Below are 26,511 nucleotides of genomic sequence, written 5' to 3' on the forward strand. Positions count from 1 at the left end.
GATTTAAGCACATTTTGAACTTGAGTCTTTTCTCTCTAATCAAGGGACCTCCCATAGTACCATAGAAAGAGTTTACATTCTAGAATTCAAAGTGCAAATTCTAGAGTCACTTACTGGCTGTGAGCCTTTGGACGAGTTGCTTCTCCTCTCTGAGCCTGTTTTCTCATTTGTAAAACGGGGGTGGTGGTCTGTGTCACCCAGCTGTTAGGATAATAAAATGAGTCGCTATTTTTTAAAAGAGTTCTGCACACTCTTAAAGGGCTACACACTTATGGGTCAGTATTAAGTTGTCCCGCCCTGCCACCGCCCCCTGTCTCCTTGGTTTCATGCGAAATTAGAGCTTTGGGGGTGATTAGGGTGGTAACAGACCAATGAGCATAAAGCCAGCCCATCCCAAGCCTCCTTGCCTAAAACCAAGTTCGTCTGACGACCAGTTTGCCTAAAAGTCAAAGCAGTAATTTTGCAAGAAGGCATTTTGTACCAATTTTCCCAAGAGGCACTTCCAACATTTTTAAATCTCTCTGTCACAATCTGCAACATTTTGTCAATGATGAGATTCTTTTGTACACTTGCAGGTGGTGTTTTTTATCTTTCATTGAGCAGGTTTATGACTTTTTAGCAAGTGTCGGAAAACCCTTTCTTCAAATTGTATATTTAGAGAACTAAATACGTGTCAAATCTGTAGATTTCCCGAGAGATCTATCGAATGCACCTTTTGAATCACTCCTGTCTCCTCCCTGGGTTTTACTCTGTATCACGTAAGCCTGGGTGCACCTAATGAGTTGATTAACCAAATTAGCATGTACCCAGTATTCCTTTCTGTTCTCCAAGATATTGGCATTTTGACAACAAGCGTGAAGAAGTAAGACAGATAGGGCAGAATTGCATCGAACTCCATTTTATTTCTCAGGCTATCTCGTGCATCAAGCAACTCGACTTTGTGAAACATAAAATGATACATACAAAGTCATTACCAAATATATTCATTGCAAGAAACAGAACATTTCTCAAGAAAGGCAAACTGGCTAAAAAGTCCCGAGAGTGTTCAAAAGTAGATAAAAATGGAAGACACGCACCAAGGATACCAAACAGTTTTTAGTAAAAAATCCCACCTTTAATCAGAATGTTCTTAAATAAACTGCTTTTCAAAAGTAGATAAAAATGGAAGACAGGCACCAAGGATACCAAACAGTTTTTAGTAAAAAAAAAAAAAAAAGCCCACCTTTAATCAGAATGGTCTCAAATAAACTGCTTTTTAAAAATCCTTTAAATGACACTGCCAAAAAAAAAAAAAATTAGGACACTCAGATGCCCACTCAAAAGTGGACTGCATTTTATGTGGACTGGTCATTAAACATAAGATTCCTTTTGCGAGTGTGTGGCAAATTAGTTTGAAGCCATTTGACCTGGTGCCAATGTGGGATGCAAGCGCTTCCCTCCCTCCATGTGAAGTTGAAGTTCGTGGGCGTCGTCGGGGCCAACCATGGATCCCAGGAGAGAGGAGTGCCCGTCCTGAACATGACCTCCAAGACTGAGGGTGAAGCGTCAGGTTTAACTCTTTATTATAAAGACATATTTACACTGAACAATCTTTACAAACACAGTGAACACAAGGATGGGAGGGGGGGTGATTTCTTAATGAAGAGAGCCTTAATATCTTTGTATAAATTAGTATAAGAATCATACACAACCACTTTAAATAAGACAGCGCCTCAGAGCCTCCGCTGCCCTCCTCCGCCTCTGCCTCCACATCCTCTTGGCCCTCCCTCCCCCCCCTCCCCCGTGGGGCTGGGCAGCTGAGGCGGCAGGAGATGCAGGAGGAGAAGGCGGAAGAAGGCCCAAGCCCTTCTGGGGGCATCTGTGGCAGAAGAGGCTTTCTGGACACGGGCCGGCCCCCACTCTGGGCTGAGGGGTGCTGGGGGGCGACGGGGTGCCTGGTCTGGCTCCCCAGAGTGGGCCCGAAGCAGCAGCAGCAGCAGCAGCAGCAGCAGAGGGAAGGGGGAGGGGCAGGTGGTCGGAGTTGCTGTGGGACTGGGGGCGGGCCCTGACTCCCCCTGTCCCCCTGCTACACACATAGGTGGCCCTCAGGCTCCTGCTTTCCCTTGACTCCCTCCCACGAGGCCTCCAAGCAAAAGCCTGCTCGGACCTCCCCCACGTCGTCCCATGCTTCTCCCCCATCCTCCCCAAGAAAAGGCCACTGGGTGAGAAGGTCCAGTCCATGCGAAGGGAAGGCCATGGAATCCAATGGGTTAAGGCCACTTCCTGATCCCTGAAAACCAGTGTCAGGTAGCAAAGGTAGTCTCGGGGCCTGAGCTGCCCCTACAAAAATACCCGGGGGTCTTCGAGTGCTGCAGCCCCTTTCAGGCCAGGTTGGGGAATGCGGGGGGGGGGGTGTGCAGCTAGGGAGGAGGGGCCGGCTCCATCCCCACAACACCGTGGGGCAGTTCACCGCCGTCCCCTGTCCCTTCCCAGCCACCCCCAGCCCCAGCCCCCGGGGGAAAGGCACTTAATGGGATTGGAAGACATTGTCAGGAAGGAAGAGGACCTCCTCCGGTGGGCATCGGGAGACCTGGGCCCTCATTCGGGCTCCGGCTCAGTGGGGACACTGAGCAGGTAGGTTACCATCCCCGTCCAGGCTCTGGGTTTTCAGGGCTTCGAATAAGGAGGTGGAGCTAAGTGATGGCCCAGCTTCCTTTTGGCTCCGATGGTCTGTGATTCTTGGCAAAACCAGTCCTGCTTGGCTTTTGCTCCCCTGGGAGGGTCTAGAGCCACCTCAGGTCCAGCACCCTCCCCTCCTGAGCGGAAGCTTGAACTAGCTGGGGGTCGGGGTGGGGGAGTGCATGGGAGTGTCAGGCGGCACAGCAGGTGAGAGAAGTGACAAAAAAAGTACGTCGTGGCCCCTCTCCTTCGCCTCTTCCTCAACCGGGGCCAAACACGGGGATGAGCAAGAGGCCACAGTCAGCTAGTCCTCCTCTGCTCAGTGCTTTACCCCCTGGGCCAGCGCGCCCACTCCCCATTCCCACCCCCAAGGCACCCCGCCTGCATCCCAACACCCCATCCCTCTCATTAGAGTCGCATTGCTTGGTCCTCTAGTCCCTTCTGGAGGCCGGGGGAAGGGCTGACCGAAAGCAGGGGATCTGCTGGAGCCCCTGCGATAAGGGCGGTGCCCCCTGGCCCCCCAGGGCATACCTGAGGAAGGAAGGGCCCAGAGAAGGTGAGGTGTTAGGGTATGAGACCGAAGAGGGGGAGCAGAACAAGGGGTGCCTTCCAGTGCAGGGTCTCCCAAGTCAGGGGGAGGGGCTGAATGGATCCTTGAGCCCGGGAATCTCTAGGGAACTAGGGGCAGGAGCGTGCCATTCACGGAGGCTGGCAGGGGAGGAGAGCCGGGACCATCAGCAGCCAGGACAGGTGCCAGACGAGCAGCGAACGGATACGAGGGCTCCAGAGAAGCAGGCTGATCTGCCGAGGAGGAGAGAGAACCGCAGGGGTGGGCATCTGGGGGCCCCTTCAGTCCTAAAGAGACAAAAAGGACCAGAGCAGTCACTGATGGGTCCTTGGTCCAAGGAACCTCGTGGGACAGACGAGGAGACCCCTCCCCCCCCCACAAGTCTGACCCTAAAGCCCGAGGCCGCTGAGTTAGTGCCACCCTATCCTGGCCACAGGGGAAGGACTGCTTGCCAGGCTTCATCTCTCCCTCCCTCGGCTCTGGGCAACTTTCTTCCTGTTTTCTGCCTCCCTCCCCGTCTCTGGGAGGATCCACACTGCACACCTGCACACACAGTTTAGGGCACCCCTCCCCAGCTCATCAAGGACCCCCCAGGACTTTCAGAACTTTCCAACTGGGCTAACCAGCCCAACCCCAGGCAGCAGGGTGGAGGAGAGCCAACACCTAACTCCTGGGCATCAGGAGATTGGCCTCCAGGGTCAAGCCCGGCCGGCCGGGGCCTCAGTCTCCCTGTCTGTGAAATGAGGGGGCTGGGCGGGTGCTCTGCCTGCCGGCCCCTGTGCCATGTGCGTGGGTGGGGCTGGGACTGCTTGGTCCAGGGGTCTGGCCGATGATAAGCAGCAGGGTCACCCAGATTCCAGGCTGTCCACCCCTCCCCCGCCCTTCCACCCACCCCCACCCCCCCACCCCCACCCCCGCCCCCGACCAGAGGCTCAAGTACCTGCTTCAGAAAGGCATGGGGCCCTTGTGGGAGAGGCGTGGCCGCTGGCGCCGGAACTTCCTCCGACCTCCCTGCCAGGGTCCTGGGCCGCTCCTCGGCCCTCTGGGCTGCACCAAATAGCGGACGTTGCCTTCCTCCATCCCCTTCCCGCCAGAGGTCTGCAGCAGGGGCCCTGGGGAAAGGAGAAAGCCTGTCAGCCCGAAAGGCTGATGCAGATGGGCCCGGGGAGAGGCAATCTCTCCAGGAGGGGGCGCTCTCATGGCTTTGTTCTCTTCCAACCAGCGGTCCATTGGCAATGTTTACACTGTGCTGGACCCCAGTACCCACATCTTGCAAATTATGCAGCTGACTTTCTGTCCTTTTGACAGTTCTATCATGTCGCCAACGGGCACAGACACGTTCTGTGTTTAGAACATCGCCGAGGGGTGCAGCTATGCCTGTACTCGGGCTGGGGCACAGCACAAAACACCCTCCCACGGCGCCCTTGCCACGGATACACTTCAAACATACAATATGTCAATGAAATGGACTCCCCCGCCACGTGCCCATCGCCCAGATTCAACCATTACCCATTGCAACAGTTATAGGGAGGGACCTATGCTTTAGTTCTCCAGCTTCTTTTTTTTTTGCGGGGGTGGGGGGTGTGTTTTAAAGCAAATCTGGAGCATCGTGTCATTGTGCTTCTACATCCTTTGATACGCAGGCGATCCACTTTTGAGCACCAGAGCTCTCAGACCTTACCCCTGGGCATCGCATCAGTGTTCAGTGTTCAGTGTTCAGGGCTCACTTGGCTCCTGTGGCCTCCCTGTGGGTGTGACTGCGGGATGGCTGGTGTTGGGGGAGGAGGGGGGGTGACTCTGACTCTGTGGGCCTTATGCTGTGCTCTGTTCGGCCCGTGAGCAGATTCAGAGGCCAATAAATACTGCACAAATGAATGCGCAAACAAATGAGTGAATGCCACCCGAGGCAGCAAGCGCATCAGAAGGGGGGTGGGGGGCTACAGTTGGCAGCCCCCCTTGCCCTAACTCCTTTCCTCCCTATGTCATAGCCCCCTCCTGTGTCTGATGCCAATTCCTTCGTTCCAATCCCCGATGGCTTCTTTTCTGCTCTAGGCGGGCTCCTCTCTACATCTGTCCACAGCTGGCTTACAGAAGACGCCTCCTGATGCCAGACCAAGCCCTGACAATAGACTCCAAGTGGTGCTGGGTATTGCTGGGGGCCGAGAGGGACAAGACACACTGGCCACATCTCATGGAGGCTGCAGTCGGGCCAGGGCAGGTGAGTTGGCACCCCGCAGACAAGCCAGCGGCTGGAGGCAAGCAGCGGGGGGAGATGCGCTGGCGCTGGGGAGAGGCAGACAGACAGAAGGCTTGTGCAAAGCCCAGGACGGGGCTGGTCTACAGAAACAGAGCTTCTGAGGCCAGTGACGGTGAAACCCCGTCTCCCTTGCCCCACACCATCAGATTCGCCTCCAACTCTATCCCTGTCTCTGGAGACCTGTTTCCCTCCATCCAGGAATCCCCACCACTAGCTCACAGTTTCCCCACTGGCTGCTAGCTCCGCCCCCCAATCATACCCCTGGCAGCTCTTCCTTCCCTTCCTCCCTGCCTCCAGCATCCCCATGTCCTGGTTCCCTCCTCGGCTACTTGGCTCTTTGATTTCCACTTGCACACAATTTCCAGGCATTTATCCTCCTCTTGGGCCAAAAGCGGGCGAGGTCTGCCCTGAGGGCCCTCCCTGCCCAGGCTCCCGAGGCCTGCTCCTCTCCACGCTCTTGTTTAGACACGCGCACAGGCACACACACTCTCTAGCCCGCCACCCTCCCTCCCGGAGAAAAGTCACCAGCCGTTTAGGATCTCTCTGTTTACCGGCCACCCTCCAAGCTTCCAGTTGGGGGTAGGTTAATATGTCAGCCCCTCCCCTAAAAGCCCATCACTAATGAGAATTAAAACATACATTGTATTCATACTTTGGGACAGTAGGTATGGGGGGGGCGCCCCACAGGGCTGCTTCCTTCTGTCCCAGGGTGCCTCTGGGGGCCATCTGCAGAGGGGCTGGGCCAGGGACCCACCCCAGCTGCTTCGGCTTCTGCCCAGCATTTTGGAGTCCCCTCGGGCTGCCCTGCCCTCTGAGAGAGGACAGGAATGATGCTGACAAGGAGTTAGGACCAGAGGAATTCTCAGGGCAAAAAGGCCTGTGCTGAGAGTCTGGCCGGGTACAAGGAAGGACCCTATGGGCCTGAAGGTGTCAGCGAGGTTGTGGTCCTCGTGTCCATGCCCTCAACTACTGGTGGTGGGAGGGTGGCCAGTGGCACAGGCCACAGCCCCAGGGATACTGCAGGCATCGAGGAGAGAGGTTCAGGGCCCAGGTGGGGAGTGTATCCTCTCCAGATGCTCAGAACCAGGGCTGAGAGTGGTGATGGTAGTCGGGGAGGGAGGGCTGGGGGTGAAGGGCTTTAAGAAGAGGGGGTGGGGCAGAGCCAGGAAGAGGAACGTGGCTGGTGGGTTCAGACTCCAGCCAGGGAGATGTTGAGACTCCAGGCCCGCAGAGAAGAACTACCTAAGCTAACCGAGCACTCGCCCAGGCCCTGGAGCGCAGTCACCCAGAAGCCCCTGGCATCTTGCACCCCATTGGATGGCGCGGGGCGTGCGGGGCGGGGGGTGGGGGTGGGTGCTCACTGTAGCCGGAAGTCTGCAGTTCCTCCACCACCCTGATCCCATCACCCACCTGTTTCCTACTTTTGATTCTGAGTGGTTCACCCTAAGATAAGCTGACACCTGAAACTCTGGCTTTGTCTCGTGCAAAGGGACAAATCGGAGGCTGGAGATTCTCATCACTGCAGAAGTCCTGGCTAGGCTATACAAAAGGATCCCCCTGTAGAACCGGGCCCATCCCCAGTGCACTTAAATATTTTCCTCTACCTCATCTGCTCTTTAAAGGAAGCCTGAGGCCATCCTACCCAGAGCCTCCAGCCCGGAGGGACGGAAGCGCCATTAGCAATGAAGCTACAGCATCTCCGCTGTGAGCCAGGGCTAAACAGACTCCGTTCCCTGAATTCCAGCCCTGCCAGCGCACGAAGAGGTGTGTGCTACTTTTCAGGAACAGGTCATCCTCGCTTGGAATGAAACATCTTTTTTCTTCTCTCGCTGTCCAGCCTATCTTGTGATTGCCTTAAAAGTCCATGCGAGTGCCCTGGTGCACTGGCTAGGTCCCCTCCCTCCACTAGCTTGGGGTCCCACATGCGTCTCCAGACTGAGGCGCCCCTCCTTTGTCTGCCCAGCCTCCAGCCCAGTGCCCTGAGCTGTCTTCCCACGCCAGCCATGCCACCTCGGACACATCATGCTCTGGGCTGCCTGGTCCTTGGCTTCAGCGGCATCAGCCCTCTGCCGCTGAGAGGCCTGACTCAGGTTGCCTGGGTGCTTGGCGCTGAGGGATTGGGGATGGAGTGGAGCTGCCCCCTCCCTGAGAGGGAGGGATACACAACGCTGCCCTCATGCTGTCACTGTGACTGCCAGCCTCGGCCAGGGCTGGGGACGGCGAGGAGGAGGACCAGAAGAGAAAGAGGTGCTCAGACAAAGAGCAAGGTCTCCTCAGCAAGGTCAGCAGCTCTCAGACTCAGAAGAGCAAAGTGCATCCCAGGTCAGGAGGCAGCAGAGGAGTTGGTGTGTGTTGGTGCAGGTGCCTATTCCAAGTCAGGACAGAGCATGTTGCAGAGGAAGCACAGTTTTCAAGCCTGGAACTTTGACAGGGGACTGTGGCTGAGGACGGCATGCAAGCCTGCGCCAAGGGCAAGGTGGCACAGAAATGGCCCCTTTTTCTGGCCCAGGACAGGGGGCAGGAGGAGCAGGACATGTGTCCCCAGACCCTGGGCTGGTGGCTACCTGCATGGAGGTGTCCCTCCTCCTCGGCTCCAAGAGAGAGCAGGGGGTGGGGTGGGGAGGCAGGGGGAACTTTGGACATTTCCAGTGCCAGGGCTTGAGCAAAATGTGAGGGCAACAGATTTACCCAAAGCAGGCTGTGGGGACAGGTGACCTTACAAAAACTCCCGTCATGGCGCAGTGGTTAATGAATCCAACTAGGAACCTTGAGGTTGTGGGTTCGATCCCTGGCCCCGCCCAGTGGGTTAAGGATCCGGCGTTGCCGTGAGCTGTGGTGTAGGTCGAAGTCTCAGCTCGGTTCTGGCATGGCTGTGGCTGTGGCGTAGGCCGGGGGCTACAGCTCCGATTAGACCCCTAACCCGGGAACCTCCATGTGCTGCGGGTGTGGCCCTAGAAAAGACAAACAAACAAAAAAAACCCCAAAAAACCAAAAACAAAAAACTGGTGAAGTGAGGCAGGAAAAGGCAGGGCCTGGGCCAGACACAACGTTCCCTACCCTGGAAACCAGCTATCCCTTGACCAGGACCACCCCAACAGCTGGACCCTGGAAGGCTCCGAGTGGCGGTCAAGGGGAGCCAAGGTTCTCCCCGTAGGCTCTGGGGGAGCCCCAAGGGTGCAGATCAGGAAGGGCCATCTTCCTCTGGGACGCCCTCTCTGCACCCACTCTCTCTTCCCTGAAGGCACCACCTTGGACTATTTGCCAGCGGTGGTGTCACGTGGTGCCTGGTCTCGCCAACTGCACGGGATGGCATGCTCCCAGAGGGCAGACCCGTGCCGTGTCCTGCCTTCGGACCTTTCGTTCTCTTTCCACCATTGCCGGCCCGATGGGAGTTTGTGAGGAAAAGGCCTGCTCCCTTCTTACCAAGGACGTGGCTGCCCCAGGGCTTGGGCCCTGCGGAGAGAGACCACTGGACAGCTAGCTGAAGGCAGGTGGTGCCAGATCCAACCAATTCACCTTTCTGAGAAGCCAGGCAGAGCTCCCAGGGCCAGGGCAGTGCCAAAAGGCAAGAGCAGAGAGAGGAGGTGACCTACAAAGAGAGAAGTGGCGCCCCGCCAGGTCCCTCACAGGCTCCAGGGCTGTAGGACATCCTTCTGTTCTGAAGAATCTGGAACCAAGTAGCGCCCTGGGCCCTTCCTCTAAGAAACTTACTGTCCTGCTCTCTCCTTCCCCCTGCACCCCTCTTCCTGCGACTCCAGCCCTGGCACTGGCATTAGTCCCCCTGGTCCCCGCCTGCCTATTCTGCAGTGACAGCCAGATCACAGGACTGTGGCAGCTGGAGGTAAGAGCTGGCAGCCCCAGGAGACACTGACGCACGGAGGACAGGCAGCCCTGTCTGGGGCTGCTGGGGTGTGGGTGGGGACCAGGCCTGGAGAGGGTGAGGGAGCACGGGTGCCAAGTATGCCAGGTGGGGGTGTGGTGCAGGTGGGGGCGAGTTGCATGGAGGTGTCAGGTCGGGCGCTGCTTCCTGGTTTGGTGCCTGGAGACAGAGACTGAGGTCAAGCATGCCCATGCCTGGGGCAGAGAGGAGGCCGGGGCCAGGATATCGAAGAACCGAATCCCTGGTGGGGAACAGAGACTGCGAGGAGGGCCTTCTGCGTGGGAGCAGGAGAGCAGACCAGACAGGACTTGGGGGTAAGGGAGGAGACCAGCCTGGCCCGGCCCTGCCTGGCCCAGCCCAGGGGAGGCTGCCTCTGCTCACATGCAGGCTGAAAGGAGCAACAGCTGGGCTCCACGCCGCCGCCCTCGCCGCGCGCTCCTGCCTATGCAACAAGTGTCACGTCTGCATCTTGGCACATCATCCCCAGTGGCCCGCGCCCCCAGACCGGCCGGCGGCCCCTAACCGCTGGGAACCAGAAAACCTTCCACGCAGGAACCCAGCCCACCGGACTCAGGTCAGTTCCCTCCAATGATCCACCAGGGCAGCGGGACGTGCCCCCCCCCTCCCCGCACATGCTCTCCACCACGTGGGGTGCGGGGCGCCGGACACCGAGAACACGCCCGCGGCCCTGAGCTCCTCAGGATGCAAGGGGGAGCCAGGAGGGGTCGGGCGCCGCGGGGGTGATGCCCCAGGCCGAGCCGAGCACCCCGGAAGGAGCGGTGCCCGCGGCCGGCCGGCCCCTGGCCCCGGGCGCCTTGTCAGTCGGCCGCCCGGCGCGTGGCGGCTGCTGCACGGCTCGCGCCCGGCCCCCCGGGAGGCGGAGAGAGCGCGATCGTCGGGGCGGAGGGCAGGGAGCGCGCGGGCTGCCGCCCAGGCGAGCGGGAGGGCGCGCACTCACCTCCACACACCGCGCTCAGGGAGAGCCAGAGCAGCAGGAGCGCCTGCACGCAGAGCCGAAGATTCATGCTGCTCCTCCGGCCGCCGCCGCGCAGCCCTGGCCAGGGGGCGGGGGCGGAGAGGCCGGGAGCCCCGAGGCCGAGCGAGGCGCGAGCCGCGGCTTGTGCGTGCGGGCGCGGAACTCGCGTGGCTCCCGGGCCGCGAGACCGTGCGCCCCGAGCCGCGCCGCGGGCCGCTGGCCGGCCGCCTCCTCCTCTCTCCCGCAGCCTCCCTCTGCGCCGCGGGGCAGCGCCGCCCAGCTGGCCGCGGCGGCTCCGGGGGCGGCAGCGAGCTCTTTCCAAGTGGCTGACTGCTCGGCCGCGACTCCAACGGCCCGTGGCTCAGGCTGCCAGCGAGAATGCGCCCCGCTCACTCCAGGGGCTGCATTTTGTAGCCTGTGGCTTGGCCGCGAGCCCACTTGGTCATGTGGTCATCGGGAGGGCTGGAGGGGGGCCAGGAAGAGGGAGAGGGAGCGAGCCTCCCGCACCGCCCCCTCCCGGCGGCACGCACTAGGCAGCCCCAGCCAGGGCGCGAGAGGGAACCTCGAGGTGGCCCCACAACAAAGGCTGCGAGGCCGCTCCGACAGCCCACAACCGCTCCCCGGGACAATGCCCGCCTGGCCAGGGGCCAGAGGGTTTGGAGACCTGAGGGATTTCAAACACAGGAAGCATTTGGGGCAGTGGAGGGGCATATTTAACCCTTTGTCACCAGGCTTCCTTAACAGTTGTCAAGAAACCCAGGGTGCTGCCCCCACTCACCCGCCCTCCCTCTGATCTGGTCCTTTCCCACTGCCGCTCAGTAGCTGTAAGGACTTGGCCAAGACCCTCACTCATGGGCCCTCTGCTCTCCTCTGCATCTGGGTTTCAGTCCTGCCCAAGCCTGCCTAACTGCCCAGCGTCCCCATTTCTCCTTTCGCCGGCCCCCCCAGGAGACACCCTCTACCTGGAGTGCCCCCACCCCACGCCATCCCATTCTTCCGCTGAGTTCTTCAAGACTTAGAGCTGCGCCTCCAATCTCATCTCATTTCATTCAGAAGACTTGCCAGGATGACAGTAATCCAGGAGAGGCCGCCCCTGGGCTCCTCTTCACCATTGGGACATGCAACAGCTTCTATGGCATCCCCTCTCTTGCTCCCCATCATCATCAGAGGCCTTTTACCCAACTCCAAACAGTCTGGGCTGGATTCATTGTGCATGTACCCTTTGTAAGTGGGTCCTGAAGTTGCCTCCCTTCCCAGACCAGATTGTCAGCTCCTACAGCCTGGGGGCCCCCGACAAAAGAGACTCCGTCTTTCACGACGCTGGGAATCCCCTCAGATAGGACCTTGTCTCTTTATGCTTCTGCATCTCTCCAAAGTCCCCAGTATCGGGCTCTGCACATAGGTGGCACTCAACACATGTTAAAAGCCTAAATCAAAGGTGTTTCCACATTTCAGCCAGCCAGGCGGTTTGCTCAATATGCAAGCCCAGATTTCCACACAAAAAAAAAACACAGCCATGTGTATGGTGCCACCAAAGATAGGAGGGACCACAGTAGAGGTAGCGTATTTTTGAAATGTTAAAACAATCCAGTATAAGCACAATTTTTAAAATCAGTCTCCCTCCACGTTTGTCAGCTCCATAGCAGGGATCTCTGCTTTGTTCACAGCTGAATCCCCAGACCTAGGCAATGCCTGGGACATGGTTGGTGGTCCCTACATAATTTTGAAGATACACACGAACTTTTCGAAACCATTCCTATTGTGTATGTCAAGGTAGTGGGAAGGGAATAAATAGGGTTCTAGTTCATGGCCTATGGCCCCATTACCCCAGTCCAGTAGCGAAAAGGCGGAGAGGTGGGAGGGAGAGCACCTCGCTTCATTTGTGAGGCCCAGGCAGGGAACAGGGGGCATTAGCAGCCCTCCCTCCGTGCTGCCCCTGGAAAGAGCCTTCAACCCAGGAGGAGAAACACCGGATCTCTCATCTCCACCCTTATCTGCTGTAGGGCCTTGCTGCTGTCACTTAAATGTACCAGACCTCTTGGGGATGGTGATCTCCATGCTTCCCGATGCAGTGCTGGCATGGGGTCGAATGAGATAATAAAGACACCATGCAAATTGGGAATCAACTCTTTGCAAGATGGTTTTTAGGGACCATGATCCTCCAACACCTGATTGAACAAGTCCATACATTTGCAGAGGAGTGTCTCCATAACTAGGTTCATAGAAGCATTCAGATTAAAAAAAAACAAATGAAAGAAAGAAAGCAAGCATTCCCGCTATGGCACAGTGAGTCAAGAATCTGACTGCAGTGGTGGAAGCGCAGGTTTGATCCCCTGCCTAGAGCAGCGGGTTAAGGATCAGGCATTGCCATAGGTCGCAGCTTTGGCTCAGTGGCTCATATTCAGTCCCTGGCCAGGGAACTTCCATATGCCAAGGGTGCAGCCATTTTTTTAAAAAAAAGAAGAAAAAGGAGTCCCTGCTGTAGCACAACAGAATCTGTGGCCTCTTGGGAGTGCTGGGATGCAGGTTCCATCCTCGGCCCGGCACAGTGGGTTAAGGATCCAGCATTGCTGTGGCTTAGGTAGCAACTGCGGCTCAGATCTGATCCCTGGCCTGGGAACTCCATACTCCATGGGGCAGGCTAAAAAGGAAAAAAAAAAAAAAAGAAGAAAAAGCATTCAGATTTATTTAATTGCTCCTTTGCTAGGGTGTGTATGGGCTATTTGCTAAATGACTAAGGCTTTCCAATATAATATGATAGATACTAACAACATATTTATTTATTTATTTATTTGTCTTTTTGCCATTTCTAGGGCTGCTCCCGTGGCATATGGAGGTTCCCAAGCTAGGGGTCGAATCGGAGCTGTAGCTGCCAGCCTACACCAGAGCCACAGCAATGCTGGATCCCAGCCGCATCTGCAACCTACACCACAGCTCGCAGCAACGCCAGATCCTTAACCCACTGAGCAAGGCCAGGAATCGATCCTGCAACCTCATGGTTCCTAGTCGGATTCGTTAACCACCGAGCTACGACGGGAACTCCAACAACATTTTAAATAAAATGAAAAATTAATTTCCTGGGTGGCACTGGCCACATTTCAATTGCACAATAGCCACCTGCAGCTAGGGGCCACTGTATTAGACAGCACAGAATAGAACTTTTCAATTTCTACAGGAGGTTCTACGGGACAGTGCTGGATCAGAGCACCCCAATCATTCTTTTTCCTATAATTCTTTTTTTTTTTTTTTTTGGTCTTTTTAGGGCTGCATCTGCGGCATATGGAGCTTCACAGGCTTGGGGTAGAATAGAAGCTGTAGCCGCTGGCCTATGCCACAGCCACAGCAACACCAGATCTGATCTGCAACCTACACCACAGGTCATGGCAATGCCAGATCCTTAACCCGCTGAGCGAGGCCAGGGATCGAACCTGCGTCCTCATGGATGCTAGTCAGATTTGTTTCTACTGAGCCACGACGAGAACCCCCTTTTTTCTATAATTCTTTCTCCCACCTTAGGTAGTCTTCAAAATGCACACGGGAACAACATAGAAAGGAAAACCCAATACAAATTCGCGGAAGGCAATGCTCAGGAAGTAGAAGGCATGCATTTAATAAGCAAGATTTAAAGAGCCCATCATGTGAGAGAATTATGTTTTCATCTAATCCTTCTCTCCATTTACCGAAATTGCATCCATTTTTCCAGTCCTAGATCCAAGCTCTCTCTCCTTTCCCAGGCCACTCTTGCCCCCTGTGACTTTGTCTTCTTTGTAACAGCTATGGCTATAACTTTCATTGGCAGTTATTCTGGCATGCACTTTTGTATCTGCAGGCCGTGTTCTGCGGGCCTGTGGAAAGGATCCACCACCAGCGTACTCATTCCGTAACCAAGGCTGGTGAGGCAAGGGATGCTACTCGGATTGGTCACTCTGAAACCCCCATGGGCTCCTGAATATCTCAACACAGCTTTTTTTTTTTTTTTTTTTTTTTTTCCTTTTTAGGGCCGCACCCGCAGCCTATGGAGGTTCCCAGGCTAGAGGTCAGGTCAGAGCTGCAGCTGCTGGCCTACACCACAGCCACAGCAACTCGGGATCCGAGCCGCATCTGTGACCTACACCACAGCTCATGGCAATGCCGGATCTTTAACCCACTGAGTGAGGCCAGGGATCAAACCTGCAACCTCATGGTTCCTAGTCGGATTCATTCTGCTGAGCCACGATGGGAACGCCATCAACAGCATCTTCAAATGACCGGTTTTCACACCTGTCTCTGCCCACCAGACTTGAAGGTCTTGGAAATGATAGCAACTAGCACCGTGCCTGGTGCAAAGTTGGCACTTGTTGAAGAAATAAACAACTTAGTAGAACTGTGTGCTGTCTTTCGTTCAGGAAGGTGACACTGTTGAGTTAATACCAGCAGAATAAATGTTTAAAGGTGTTTCTCCAGGGATGGGGAGGAGGTACAGAAAGCCACCCCCCCCATCCTGCCCTGAGGCAGCAGCCACTGTGAGGTACATTGTTGCACTTGGGGCTCCCCGCTGTGGTCAGGGGCAAGACTCAGTTTCCCATCAAGTTCAAGGGCAATTCTGGGGTCAAGGGTAGGATTCAGTATACTGTTGGGGACAGAGATGAGAGAGCCTGTGATTTGTTGCCTTCATTGGTGCTGCACACAACCTATTCAGTTCTGCTTAGTGTCCTATGTCATCACTGCCAGCCAATGATGCTCAGTTGACTTGTCTGGCTCCCTGTCCTCTGGGTTTGAGTAAGGCAGTGTGATGTATTAGTAAGAACTCAACTTTAGGAATTTCGAATAACTGAACTTAAATCCTTCCCCTCAATCTCATTCATTAGCTGTGCAACTTTGGACAAGTTATTTAAACTCTCTGAACCTAAGTTTCTTCAGTTATGAAATGAGGATAGTAATAGTATCTGCCTTATTATATTGGGAGATTAAACAAAATAATGCATGTAAGGATTCTTAGCGCAGGCCCCAGCCCACAGTAGTTGCTCATTCAATGTTGGTTTTCTCCCCTTCCTGATATGTTTCCTACCCACCCACCTGTAGGCCCTGGCCTCTGACCTCTTAGAGCCGATCAGGAAGGAAACAGCTCTGTCTTTGCCCTGTTTCATCCATGCCTGTCTCTCTTTTTTTTTTTTTTTTTTTTTTTCTTTTTATGGCCACACCCACGGCATATGGAAGCTCCCCAGGCTAGGGGTTGAATCAGAGCTGCAGCCGCAGGCCTATATCACAGCTACAGCAATGCCAGATCCAAGCAGCATCTGTGACCTGTGCTGGAACTTGTGGCAATGCCAGATCCTTAACCCACTGAGTGAGGCCAGGGATCGAACCCGCATCATCACAGAGGCTACATTGGGTTCTTAATCCACTGAGCCACAATGGGTACTCTGACACTTGTCTCTTAGTAGCCATCAAAAGTGCTCACTGTCATAGTCCCCCAGAGCACCAATCTCTGCTGGGGCTAATCTGATGAATGAACTTGATCCAGGGAGTTAATGCATGCCAGTAGTTTGAGCTTTTGGCTCCCCCGTGTCGTCTTGTGACAGTAGTCCTATGAAGTATGTCCTATCCCCCAAAGTAATATAAATCTCCACCTTTTCAAGCAAGGAGACATTTTTGTGACTTTTATTTAGCTGCTCTACATAGAGCTCACCTTGCTTCAAAGTCAACTCAAAAAAGAATCCCCTCTGGCAGCTTAAAACCCAACTTTCTTTTTTAACTTTTTTGTTGTTGAGCTATAGTTAATTTACAATATTATATTCGTTTCAGGGGTACAACATAACGATTCAACATGTTTATAGCTTATACTCCATGTATTTTATTTTATTTTATTTTGTTTTTTAGGGCTGCCCCACGGCATATGGAGGTTCCCAGGCTAGGGGTCTAATCGGAGCTGTAGCCGCCAGCCTGCACCACAGCCATAGCAACGTGGGATCTGAGCTGCATCTGCGAGTGACACCACAGCTCACAGCAATGCCGGATCCTTAACCCACTGGAGCAAGGCCAGGGATCAAACCCGCGTCCTCATGGATGCTAGTCAGATTCGTTTCCGCTGAGCCACGACAGGAACTCCTTCATTTAAAGTTATTGTAGGAGTTCCCGTCGTGGCTCGGTGGTTAACGAATCCGACTAGGAACCATGAGGTTGCAGGTTCGATCCCTGGCCTTGCCCAATGGGTTAAGGATCTTGCATTGCCGTGAGCTGTGGTGTAGGTCACAGACACGGCTCGGATCCTGCGTTGCTGTGGCTCTGGCGTAAGCCAGTGGCTACGGCTCCGATTAGACCCCTAGCCTGGGGACCTCCATATGCCGCGGGAGCAGCCCAAGAAATGGCAAAAAGACAAATAATAATAATAATATAAATAAATAAAGTTATTGTAAAATTTGGCTATATTCCCTGTGCTGTACAATATAACCTTGTAGCTTATTTATTTTATACATGGTAGTTGGTGCCTTCTAGTCCTCCACCCCTATCTTGCACTTCCCCACCCCATTCCTCTCCCCACTGGTTACCACTAGTTTGTTCTCTATATCTTTGAGTCTGTTTCTATTTTGTTATATTCCATAGTTTGGTTTCTATTTGAGATTCCACCTATAAGTGGTATCACACGGTATTTGTCTTTCTCTGTCTGACTTATTTCACTAGGGGTCATGTCCTCCAGGTCTATCCAGGTAGTTGCAAATGGCAAGATTTTGATCCTTTTTATGGCTGAGTAATATTCCATTGAATATATACCACAGCTTCTTCATTCATTCATCTATTGGTATACACTTAGGTTGCTTCCATATCTTGACATTCGTAACTATAAACAGTGGGATAAACCTTCAAATAAGTGTTTTCATTACAACCCAGCTTTCAACCCACAGGTTCAACAAGTGAAGCCTCAGAGTGAAATCCTGTTGCAACCCATTCCTCTCTGCCTGTCCCTACAGAGGAGGAGGAGGAGGATGTAGATATAGTAAAATTTATTGAGCATGTGCTGCGTATCAAGTACTGCTCTGAATGCTTTACATACATTAACTCATTTAATCCTCAGACGAGGCAACTGAGGCTAATGGGAGTTATTTTCCCAGGTCTACCTCACCTGAAAGCCCACATACTTCCCTCTCTGGGCTTTGAGAAGCAAATTCTCACTTCTCTGGGCCCACATATCACTTTATTTGCACTTCTAACACCAATCTCACGCTGTCTTGAATCAAATTAGGAAACAGTGGAACATAGTGTTTAAGCACATTGATTCTGGAATAAGGCCGCTCTGTCACTTACTAAATAGGTAATTGGGGGCAAATTACTTATGTTTTCTGACCCTTAGTTTCTTCATCTGAAAAAAGGAGGGGGGCTTAGTGTCCTGGGTTATTGCAAAGATTAAATTAATCAATACCTAAATACAGCAGAAATTGACAGAACATTATAAATCAACTATACTTTTTTTTATTTTTTTATTTTTAGGATCAAACCCGAGGTATATGGAGGTTTCCAGGCTAGGGGTCCAATGGAAGCTACAGCCACAGCAATATCAGATCTGAGCTGCACCTGTGACCTACACCATAGCCACAGCAACCCAGGATCCCTGACCCCCTGAGCGAAGCCAGAGATCGAACCCATGTCCTCATGGATGCTAATCAGATTTGTTTCTGCTCAGAGGCGATGGGATCCCTGCACTATACTTTAATTTAAAAATTTTTTAAATGACCTAGGAATTACTTGATACAGTGCTTGGCCTTCCCAGTAAGGTAAGCATGGTATAAATGTTATATATTCTTAGAAGTATTTGTGTATGGCTTATCAATACTATGAGATAGTAAGACTATGCCTTACTTATCTTTGTATTCTTGCTAGCAGTACTAATGTCCAAAGCAAATAATCAATCAATATTTATTGAATGTGGGAAGAAATTATATAGTCATATTAACAATCACTCTGGGTTTATTAATACAGATCAAGTATCCTTATGTGGGCGAAATCATCAAAGCTTGTCCAGCAGGTTTTGAGACTGGTCAACACCAGCCATTAGCAGAAATAACACAAGATGTGAACTTCCCCCACCCTCAATTGGTAGTGGCTATTTTTTTCTTTTGTTTTGGCCACACCCATGGCACATGGGAGTTCCCAGGCCAGGGATCGAATCCGTGCCGCAGCTGCAACCTATGCCACAGCTGTGGCAACGCATGGATCCTTAACCCACTTCACCGAGCCAGGGATCGAATCCTTGCCACTAAAGAGACAACGCAGGATCCTTAAACCACTGTGCCATGGCAGGAACTCCAGTAGTGGCTGTTTTGAGTAATCTAAAAAATACAGTGAGGACAGGACAGCTGGAGAATGGGAGAAACTGAAACCCAGAAAAGAATAGTGACTTGCCCAAGGTTACACACAAAACTGGTGGCAAAGTCAAGACAGAGATCTAGATCTAATCCACTCCTGTCTCCTGTTTTCTCCCCTGTGCCCTGGGGCTGAGCAGTGCCGCAGCCGACCATGAAGGCACTCAGAACGGCTGTGGTTAGGCCTGGGACTCTCAGTCCATGATCAGCCCTTCTGGAGCAGCTCATGATAATGAACCTTCCCCAAATCACTCATCCAATTTGTTCCCTAAGACATAAGCTATATTAATTATCAAAGAAATTCAGTAGCAGCAACCTTGGTGAAAAGTATGTAAGAAGAGCCTCAAAGCTTCCCCTGTCTCTGGAGCTGCTTAATAGGAACTTGAAAAACAGCAGAAGAGGCCAGCTGCTGGTTGATGCCTCACTAACTAGCTCCTTGATAAATGATCTTTGCTTGGCTAAGCACCAGCAAAGAACATGAATTTTCACTGTCTCATTACTAAGTATTTGTCTTTTTCATTCCATTGGCTGGAATTGAGCTTTCTAACTCATATATATCCTCCAGAGCAGCCAGTGCAATGTCTTGCCACAGAGGAGATGCTTAGGACATTTTGGAGGATTAACTTTCCTCCTTTGAGCGTGAGACCATGATGTTAATTACATGGAAACTAGCCTGAAACTTACTCTATAAATCAAAAGACCCTAATGGCCATCTAGAGGAAAAAACTCAGTTGTCAGGATCTGGGGACCTTGCGAGGGTTTCTTCTTCAGCTAGCCATGTGGTTCTCCCCTCCTCTTGGTGTCCAATGCCTGTCAATCCTTACCACCAACTGGATCCTAACCCTGGCCATAGACTAAGATTTTGCCTCTCACACTTGCCCTTTCCCCAAACATGCAATCAAATACTATCCATTATAAAGCATCACTTTTGCAAAAATTAGAGAGGAAGCCACTTTGCTGCGTAACCACACTACCTCTATTCACATCCCTGGCGTTTAATGCCATATCTCAGTCCTTCTACGTGCTAAATCCTTCCACAGGGCATATTTCAGTCCCTCCCAGATGGGCTCCAAATGTCCCGGAAATGTTTCTTCCAACTTCTCGGCTAACCGCATCCCTTCTCAGCTTCTCTTATATATTTAAGAGATCAGGGGTTCACTCACAGATACACCTCACTTGACACGTAACTATGTTCCTGCAAAGCATTATGGCGGTGGAATTCAGATAACGGGATATATTTCAAGTGTTTTCCATTGGTTCACTTGTCACTAGTGGGATCGGTCTTAAGAGGGATCCTCCTAGAGGGTGAAGAACTGCCCTTCTGCCCCCGCCACCACCCCAGCCCCACAGAGTTGCCCCCTTTTCCCTGCATCCTGCCTGATTCCTTCTGATCTTTTGGCCTCACCCAGAGCCACGCAGGTCCCTGTTCCTCCTGTTGGTCTTTCAGAGCCATTTCATTTCCTCTGCACATCCTCTATGACGTCTCCCAGGAGCCTCCATCCTTCCTCTCCTCTAGGGTCTATAAATACACCGGCCCCCCAGGGGACGCCTGTGAATTCCTTCCTCAGGCAGCAAAGCTCTGTGAACTTGGACGGCCACTCCCCAATGAGCAGGTTTATCTCACTTCCACTGGGGCCCTTGAACCTTTCTTCCTCTTGCTTTTCTGGCCAGTCTCATCTGGGTTTACATCAGGTGGGATATTGTATGATCTCAAATCTGGTACCTTTCTGTGCTGGTACCATAGCAAAGATGGTTGGGGGCTAGGAGTGGAGTCTGTGACCAGTTTGGCTCAGAGCACTGAGATAATGGGATGAAATCAGAGATCTCAGCACGGTCTGCTGTGCTCCGTCCCCAAATCCGAGTCTGTACCCCCAGGGCAATCAGAGATTGTCACCATCACCACATGGGACCTGACTCCCTCCGCTTCTCCCTTCTTCATCTTTCCTATATTTCCCGAACACATCAAGAGAGAGCCCCATATAGTAACACTGAAAAAGGTAACACTTTTGAAAAAAAAAAGAAGAAGAAAAAGAAACATAGCCATTTTACAACAAAATCCCACATATTAGTTTCCCCAGGCTGCTGGAACAAATTACCACAAACTTTATGGCTTAAAACCTCAGAAATTAATTCTCTTGCAGCTCTGGAGGCTAGAAGTCCGAAATCAAGCAGGCCCTAGGGGAGAACCCCTCCTTGCCTCTCTGGGCTTCCGATGGCTCCAGGCAGCCCTTGACTTGGAGCCTCAACATCTCCACATAGCCTTCTCTTCTGCCTAAGTGACCTCCTTCTGCCTCTCTAAGGACACTTGTCATTGGATTCCCCCCCCCACACCCCATAATCCAGGATAATCTCATCTTGGGGTCCTTAATTTAGTGACATCCTACCAGGACCTTTTTCCAGATAAGCTTACACTCACAGGTTCCAGGGCTTAAGACATGGACACGGCTTCTCCCCTTCAACCTGCTACACCCCGCTACCTCCATTCATATCCCTAGCGGGCTGGGAAACCATAAGAGCATGAACTTTCTGTCCATTTTGCCTCCAAATACCTCTCAAATCTCCACGCTTCTCTCTGTTTCTGCTGCCCCATCTCCATTTGAGCCCCATCATGCCTCACACAGCATTCTCCAAAGCAACCCGAAGAGTCAGGCTGGTCCTGCTCTGCTGGAAAGACTTCTGTGGCTCCCCATGACTCTGAGGATCAAGACCCTACCCTTCGCCTTGGCCTGCAAGGCCCCACCCACCTCAACAGCCTCCTCCCTTGCCTCTCTCCCTCTTTCTATCTGCAACGCCATGTCCCATCCGGCCACAATGCCTTCCCTACACTCTTCCTTTCTCTTGGACAACTCTCTACCCCACCCCATCTTCTCCTGGCTAAGACCCATCCTGCATCGGCTCAGCTCTAAGGTCAAATCACACTTCCTCAAGAGATGCTTTCCTTGGCCCTCAGACCGGCTGAGATTCCCCTGTAATAATGTCTCTCATAGATTGCGATTAGATTTGCATTGTATTGATGTCTCTCCCCACCTCCCTTCCCCCACAGCTCCACTAGACTGAGCTCCAAGAGGGTAAGAGCTGTGGCTGTCAGTTTCATCAGTATGTCTTCGGCACCTAACCAGTGTCCAACACATAATAGATGTTCAATCATTATTTGAATGAATATGTGAATGAATGAATGAATGAATCCAAACATCTGTGTTCTGATGGCTCATGTGCCTCTCCTAAAAATGAGAGAAACAGGAGGAGTTCCCGTCGTGGCGCAGTGGTTAACGAATCCGACTAGGAACCATGAGGTTGCGGGTTCGGTCCCTGCCCTTGCTCAGTGGGTTAACGATCCGGTGTTGCCGTGAGCTGTGGTGTAGGTTGCAGACGCGGCTCGGATCCTGCGTTGCTGTGGCTCTGGCGTAGGCCAGTGGCTACAGCTCCGATTGGACCCCTAGCCTGGGAACCTCCATATGCCGCAGGAGCGGCCCAAAGAAATAGCAAAAAGACAAAAAAAAAAAAATGAGAGAAACAATGCCTACCTCATAGGGCTGAAAAATAAGCAAAATGAGATCATGGCGGGGAAGGGGCTTTATAAACCATGAGATGTTTTTAATAACTTAAGGAATCATGATGCTATTGACCAATGTCATCAGCCTTTAGGGAGCCCCCAGGATGCTTGAGGTTGACATTCCTCTGGGTCAGAAGAGCTTCTGTAGGAGCACTGCTGTGTAGGATACAATTACAAGAACACTCAATTCCCTTGCCTCGCCCTCGAAGCTCCTAACTTATCACCCTCTGGGATCGAAAGAAAACAGCACTCTCCTCAGGGGTAAATATTGCCCCGAGTCACCCTGGGCATTTAGGGGTTTGCTTGTCTTCCTCCAAAGCATCGGCTCCAGGTGCAGGCTCAGGGAGGTGACGCTTTCCACGAGATGATCCATCAGCCATGGCACTGGCTTAAGGCGCTGCCCAGCTGACAAATGACTCTGAAGCGTGCCTCTTGGCTTTTCATTCTTTCCCTTCCTCGCCTTCTTGGCTTTCACTGCCAACAGGCGGGGAGGGGATCACCTCCTTCCTCCTGCTCCTCAAGCAGCACGTCCATCTAGGCACCCCTGGAGGCCTGACATTCCAGGTCTTCAGAGTCTTGCATTTGATTTCCCCAGACCCCATCAAGTCATAATCTCCTTTCCTGCAGGGAAGGGACACTTCCACCTCTTCCTCCATATCCTCTCAGCTCCTTGCATTTGGGTCAAGAGACCTAAAAAGGCCATTTCTCATTTCCATCTTGTCTTCCATTGTTTTTTCCCCTGGGATGTCTATGCATTCATGGCCCTCAGATGCCTCACTGGTCTGGAATGTCCATGGCGAGCCGATCCTCTGAATCATAGACTTCAAGAAATTGGAAAGAGCCGAGCTCATCAGGCTGCCGTTTCCCCAGCTTCCTCCTCTGACCTGGACGCCTTCCCACCGGTGGCAGTGCGCTTCCCTGCTCTGTGGTCCCCCTGGCTTTTGCAGCTCTGTCTACATAGTCCTAGAAGGTAAAGAACAAGGCATGTCTCTGAATAATTCAAGCAAAATCCCCAGTTTTGTCTCAATGATTTGGGCATCCTATTGCAAAGCACTATTTCCATACAAGGCTTTGGGATAATTCCCTCTAATGGGTGTCCCAGAACCAGAGCTGGAAAGGACCTTGCAGTTCATCTGTTCAAAAACTTGCTCCTGGAGTTCCCTGGTCACTCAGCAGGTTAAGGATCTAGCATTGTCACTGCTGTGGCTCTCATCACTGCTATGACACAGGTTCCATCCCTGGCCTGGGAACCTCTGCATCCTGTAAGTGAAGCAACAAATAAACAAACAAACAAACAAAAAACTGCTTCTTTTTTGCTTACAGTTTTTTTGAGATATAATCGACATAGAGCCACCTGCACAATTTGCCTGCCGTGTACAAAAAGGGTGCAATTTGCTAAGTTTTGACATGTACACACTTCCATGAAACCAGCACTACTATTGTGTTTCCATCACTTCCTAAATTTTCCTTCTGCCCTGTTGTAACCCTTCACTCTGCCTCTTCTGCAGTCTCCCATCCCCAGGCAACCACGCCTCTGCTTTCTGTTACTGTATAGTTTGCATCTTCTAGAACTTTATATGAATGGAATAACAGTATGCTTTTTTCCCTCGCTTCTTTCGCTTGGCAGAATTCATTCATGTTGTATGTATTAATAGTGTCATATGTTTCAGTGTTCATAGCAGCATTTTTCGCAACAGCCAATAAGTAAAAACAACCTACTGAGGCCAGGGATTGAACCCGAATGCTCCTGGATACCAGTCGGGATTGTCACCACTGAGTCATGACGTGAACTTCTGATAATCAGCTTTTTATACCTGCTCTTTGGAGAAACATCTCTTCAAATCTTTGCCTATTGTAAAAATTGAGTATAATTTGAAGTTCCCATCGTGGCTCAGTGGTTAACGAATCTGACTAGGAACCATGAGGTTGCAGGTTCGATCCCTGGCCTTGCTCAGTGGGTTAAGGATCCGGCATTGCCGTGAGCTGCGGTGTGGGTCACAGACGCGCCTCGGATCTGGCGTTGCTGTGGCTGTGGTGTAGGCTGGCGGCTACAGCTCTGATTAGACCCCTAGCCTGGGAACGTCCATATGCCGCGGGAGTGGCTCACGAAAAGGCAAAAAGACAAAAAAAAAATTGAGTATAACTCATAAAACATAAAATTCATCATTTTATAGGGTGCAACTCAGTGGTTGTTAATACATTTACTGAATTGTGCAACCATCACCCCTATCTAATTCCAGAAAATTTCCATCACTCTCAAAAGAAATTCCATATCTATAAGCAGTCAGGTTACCCTGCCTCCATCCCCTGGCAACCACTAATCTACTTTACATCTCTGTGGAATTTCCCCCTTTCATACCTTTCATATAAATGGAATCACATCATATGGGACCTTTTATGAATAGCGTCTTTCACTTAACATCATGTTTTCAAGGCTCATCCATGTAGTAGCATGTTTCAGTACTTTATTCCTTTTTATAACTGAATAATATTCCAGTGTACAGCTATACCCCTTTTGTTTATCCATTCATCAGCTGATAGACATTTCCGTTGTTATCACTTTTGGACCATTATGCATAATGATGCTGTGAATATTTGTGTACACATTTTTTGTATGAACAAGTTTTCTTTTTTTTTCTTTTTTTTGTCTTTTTGCTATTTCTTTGGGCCGCTCCAGCGGCATATGGAGGTTCCCAGGCTAGGGGTCGAATTGGAGCTGGAGCCACCGGCTTACACCAGAGCCACAGCAACGTAGGATCCGAGCCGCGTCTGCAACCTGCACCACAGCTCACGGCAACACCGGATCGTTAACCCACTGAGCAAGGGCAGGGACCGAACCCGAAACCTCATGGTTCCTAGTCGGATTCGTTAACCACTGCGCCACGACGGGAACTCCTGTATGAACAAGTTTTCAATTCTCCCATATATATATACCTAGGAGTGGAATTGTTGAGTCACATAGGAACTCTATAATTAACTCTGTGAGGAACTGCTAAAATGTTTTCCGCGGCAGCAGCAGCAGCAGCACCAGCACCATTTTACATTCCCGCCAGCAATGTATGAGGGTTGCCCTTTCTCCACATTCTCCCCAAACACACATTTTCCATTTTGTTTTTATTATAACCATCCTACTGGGAGTGAAGCGGCATCACATCATGGTTTGATTTGCATGTCTCTTATGACGAATCATGTTTCTCTCTCTGTCTCTCTCTCTCTCTCTCTCTCTTTTTTTTTTTTTTTTTGGCTTTTTAGGAATGCACCTGTGGCATGTGGAAGTCCCCAGGCTAGGGGTAGAATCGGAGCCACAGCTGTCAGCCTACACCACAGCCACAGCAATGCCAGATCCTTAACCCACTGAGTGAGGCCAGGGATCAAACCCGCATCCTCATGGAGACTAGTCGGGTTCATTACCATTGAGCCACAATGGGAACTTGCTAATGATGTTTCAGTGCTAGTTCAGTTAGTTCATATCTGTATGTCTTCTTTGGAGAAGTGTCTATTCAGATCCTTTGCCCACTTTTTACTTGAATTTTTTGTCTTTTTATTGCTAAGTTGTAAGAGTACTTTTATACTGCAGGTTACTAGACCCTTATCAGATATATGATTTGCAAATAAAAATTTCCATTCTTTGACTGTCGTTTCGCTTTCTTGAGAGTGCCCTTCAATATACAAAAGTTTTTAATTTTGATTAAATCCAATATGTCCATATTGTCTTTGATTGCTTTTGGTGTCATATCTAAGAAACAATCACCTAATCCAAGGAAACACAGATTTACAACTATATTTCCTTTCAAGAATTTTACAGTTTCACCTCTTACATTTAGGTCTATGATCTATTTTGAGTGAACTTTTTTCTTTTAATGGCTGCACTCGCCACACCTGCTGCAGCAATGCCAAAGCCTTAACCTGCTTGACCACAGCAGCAACTCCCTATTTTGAGCTAACTTTTACGTATAGTATTGGAAGGAGACCAGCTTCATTCTTTTGCTTGTGGATATCCATTTGTCCCAGCACCATTTGTTGAAAAGACTATTTTTCCTCCATTGAATTGTAAACAGCATTGTTTTAAAACTTGTTTCCAAATTGTTTTTGTTGCTAGTATACAGAAATGAAAGTGATCTTGTATTCTGAAACCTTGATAAAGTCAATTATTAGTTCTAGTAGCTTTCTTGTGGATCCCATTAGATTTTCTACCTTTCCTAGCTTTCTTCTTTTCTTTTTTTTCTTTTTTTTTGGAGGGGGGTCACGCTCTCAGCATGTGGAAGTTCTTGGACCAGGGATCA

The 26,511-nt window shown here is 51.5% G+C and overlaps 1 protein-coding gene across 1 annotated transcript; it reads right to left on the minus strand.

Annotated features, from left to right (window-relative positions):
• APLN (apelin) lies at nucleotides 883–10,700 on the minus strand. The gene is made up of 3 exons (XM_003360446.4): nucleotides 10,322–10,700; nucleotides 4,167–4,338; nucleotides 883–3,513 (listed from the first exon to the last, which is right to left on the minus strand). Exons 1-2 carry the CDS (start codon nucleotides 10,386–10,388, stop codon nucleotides 4,172–4,174), a joined length of 234 nt encoding a protein of 77 aa, XP_003360494.1. The 5' UTR covers nucleotides 10,389–10,700; the 3' UTR covers nucleotides 883–3,513; nucleotides 4,167–4,171.

Source organism: Sus scrofa, chromosome X (genome assembly GCF_000003025.6).
Source record: "Sus scrofa isolate TJ Tabasco breed Duroc chromosome X, Sscrofa11.1, whole genome shotgun sequence".
NCBI lineage: Eukaryota > Metazoa > Chordata > Mammalia > Artiodactyla > Suidae > Sus > Sus scrofa.

Bases quoted from the DNA above. Each gene is read 5' to 3' on its own strand.
- APLN (XM_003360446.4), bottom strand. From the start codon at position 10,388: ATGAATCTTCGGCTCTGCGTGCAGGCGCTCCTGCTGCTCTGGCTCTCC. The intron at 4,339-10,321 runs GTGAGTGCGCGC...TCCTTTCCCCAG, and splicing joins CCTGAGCGCGGTGTGTGGAG to GGCCCCTGCTGCAGACCTCT.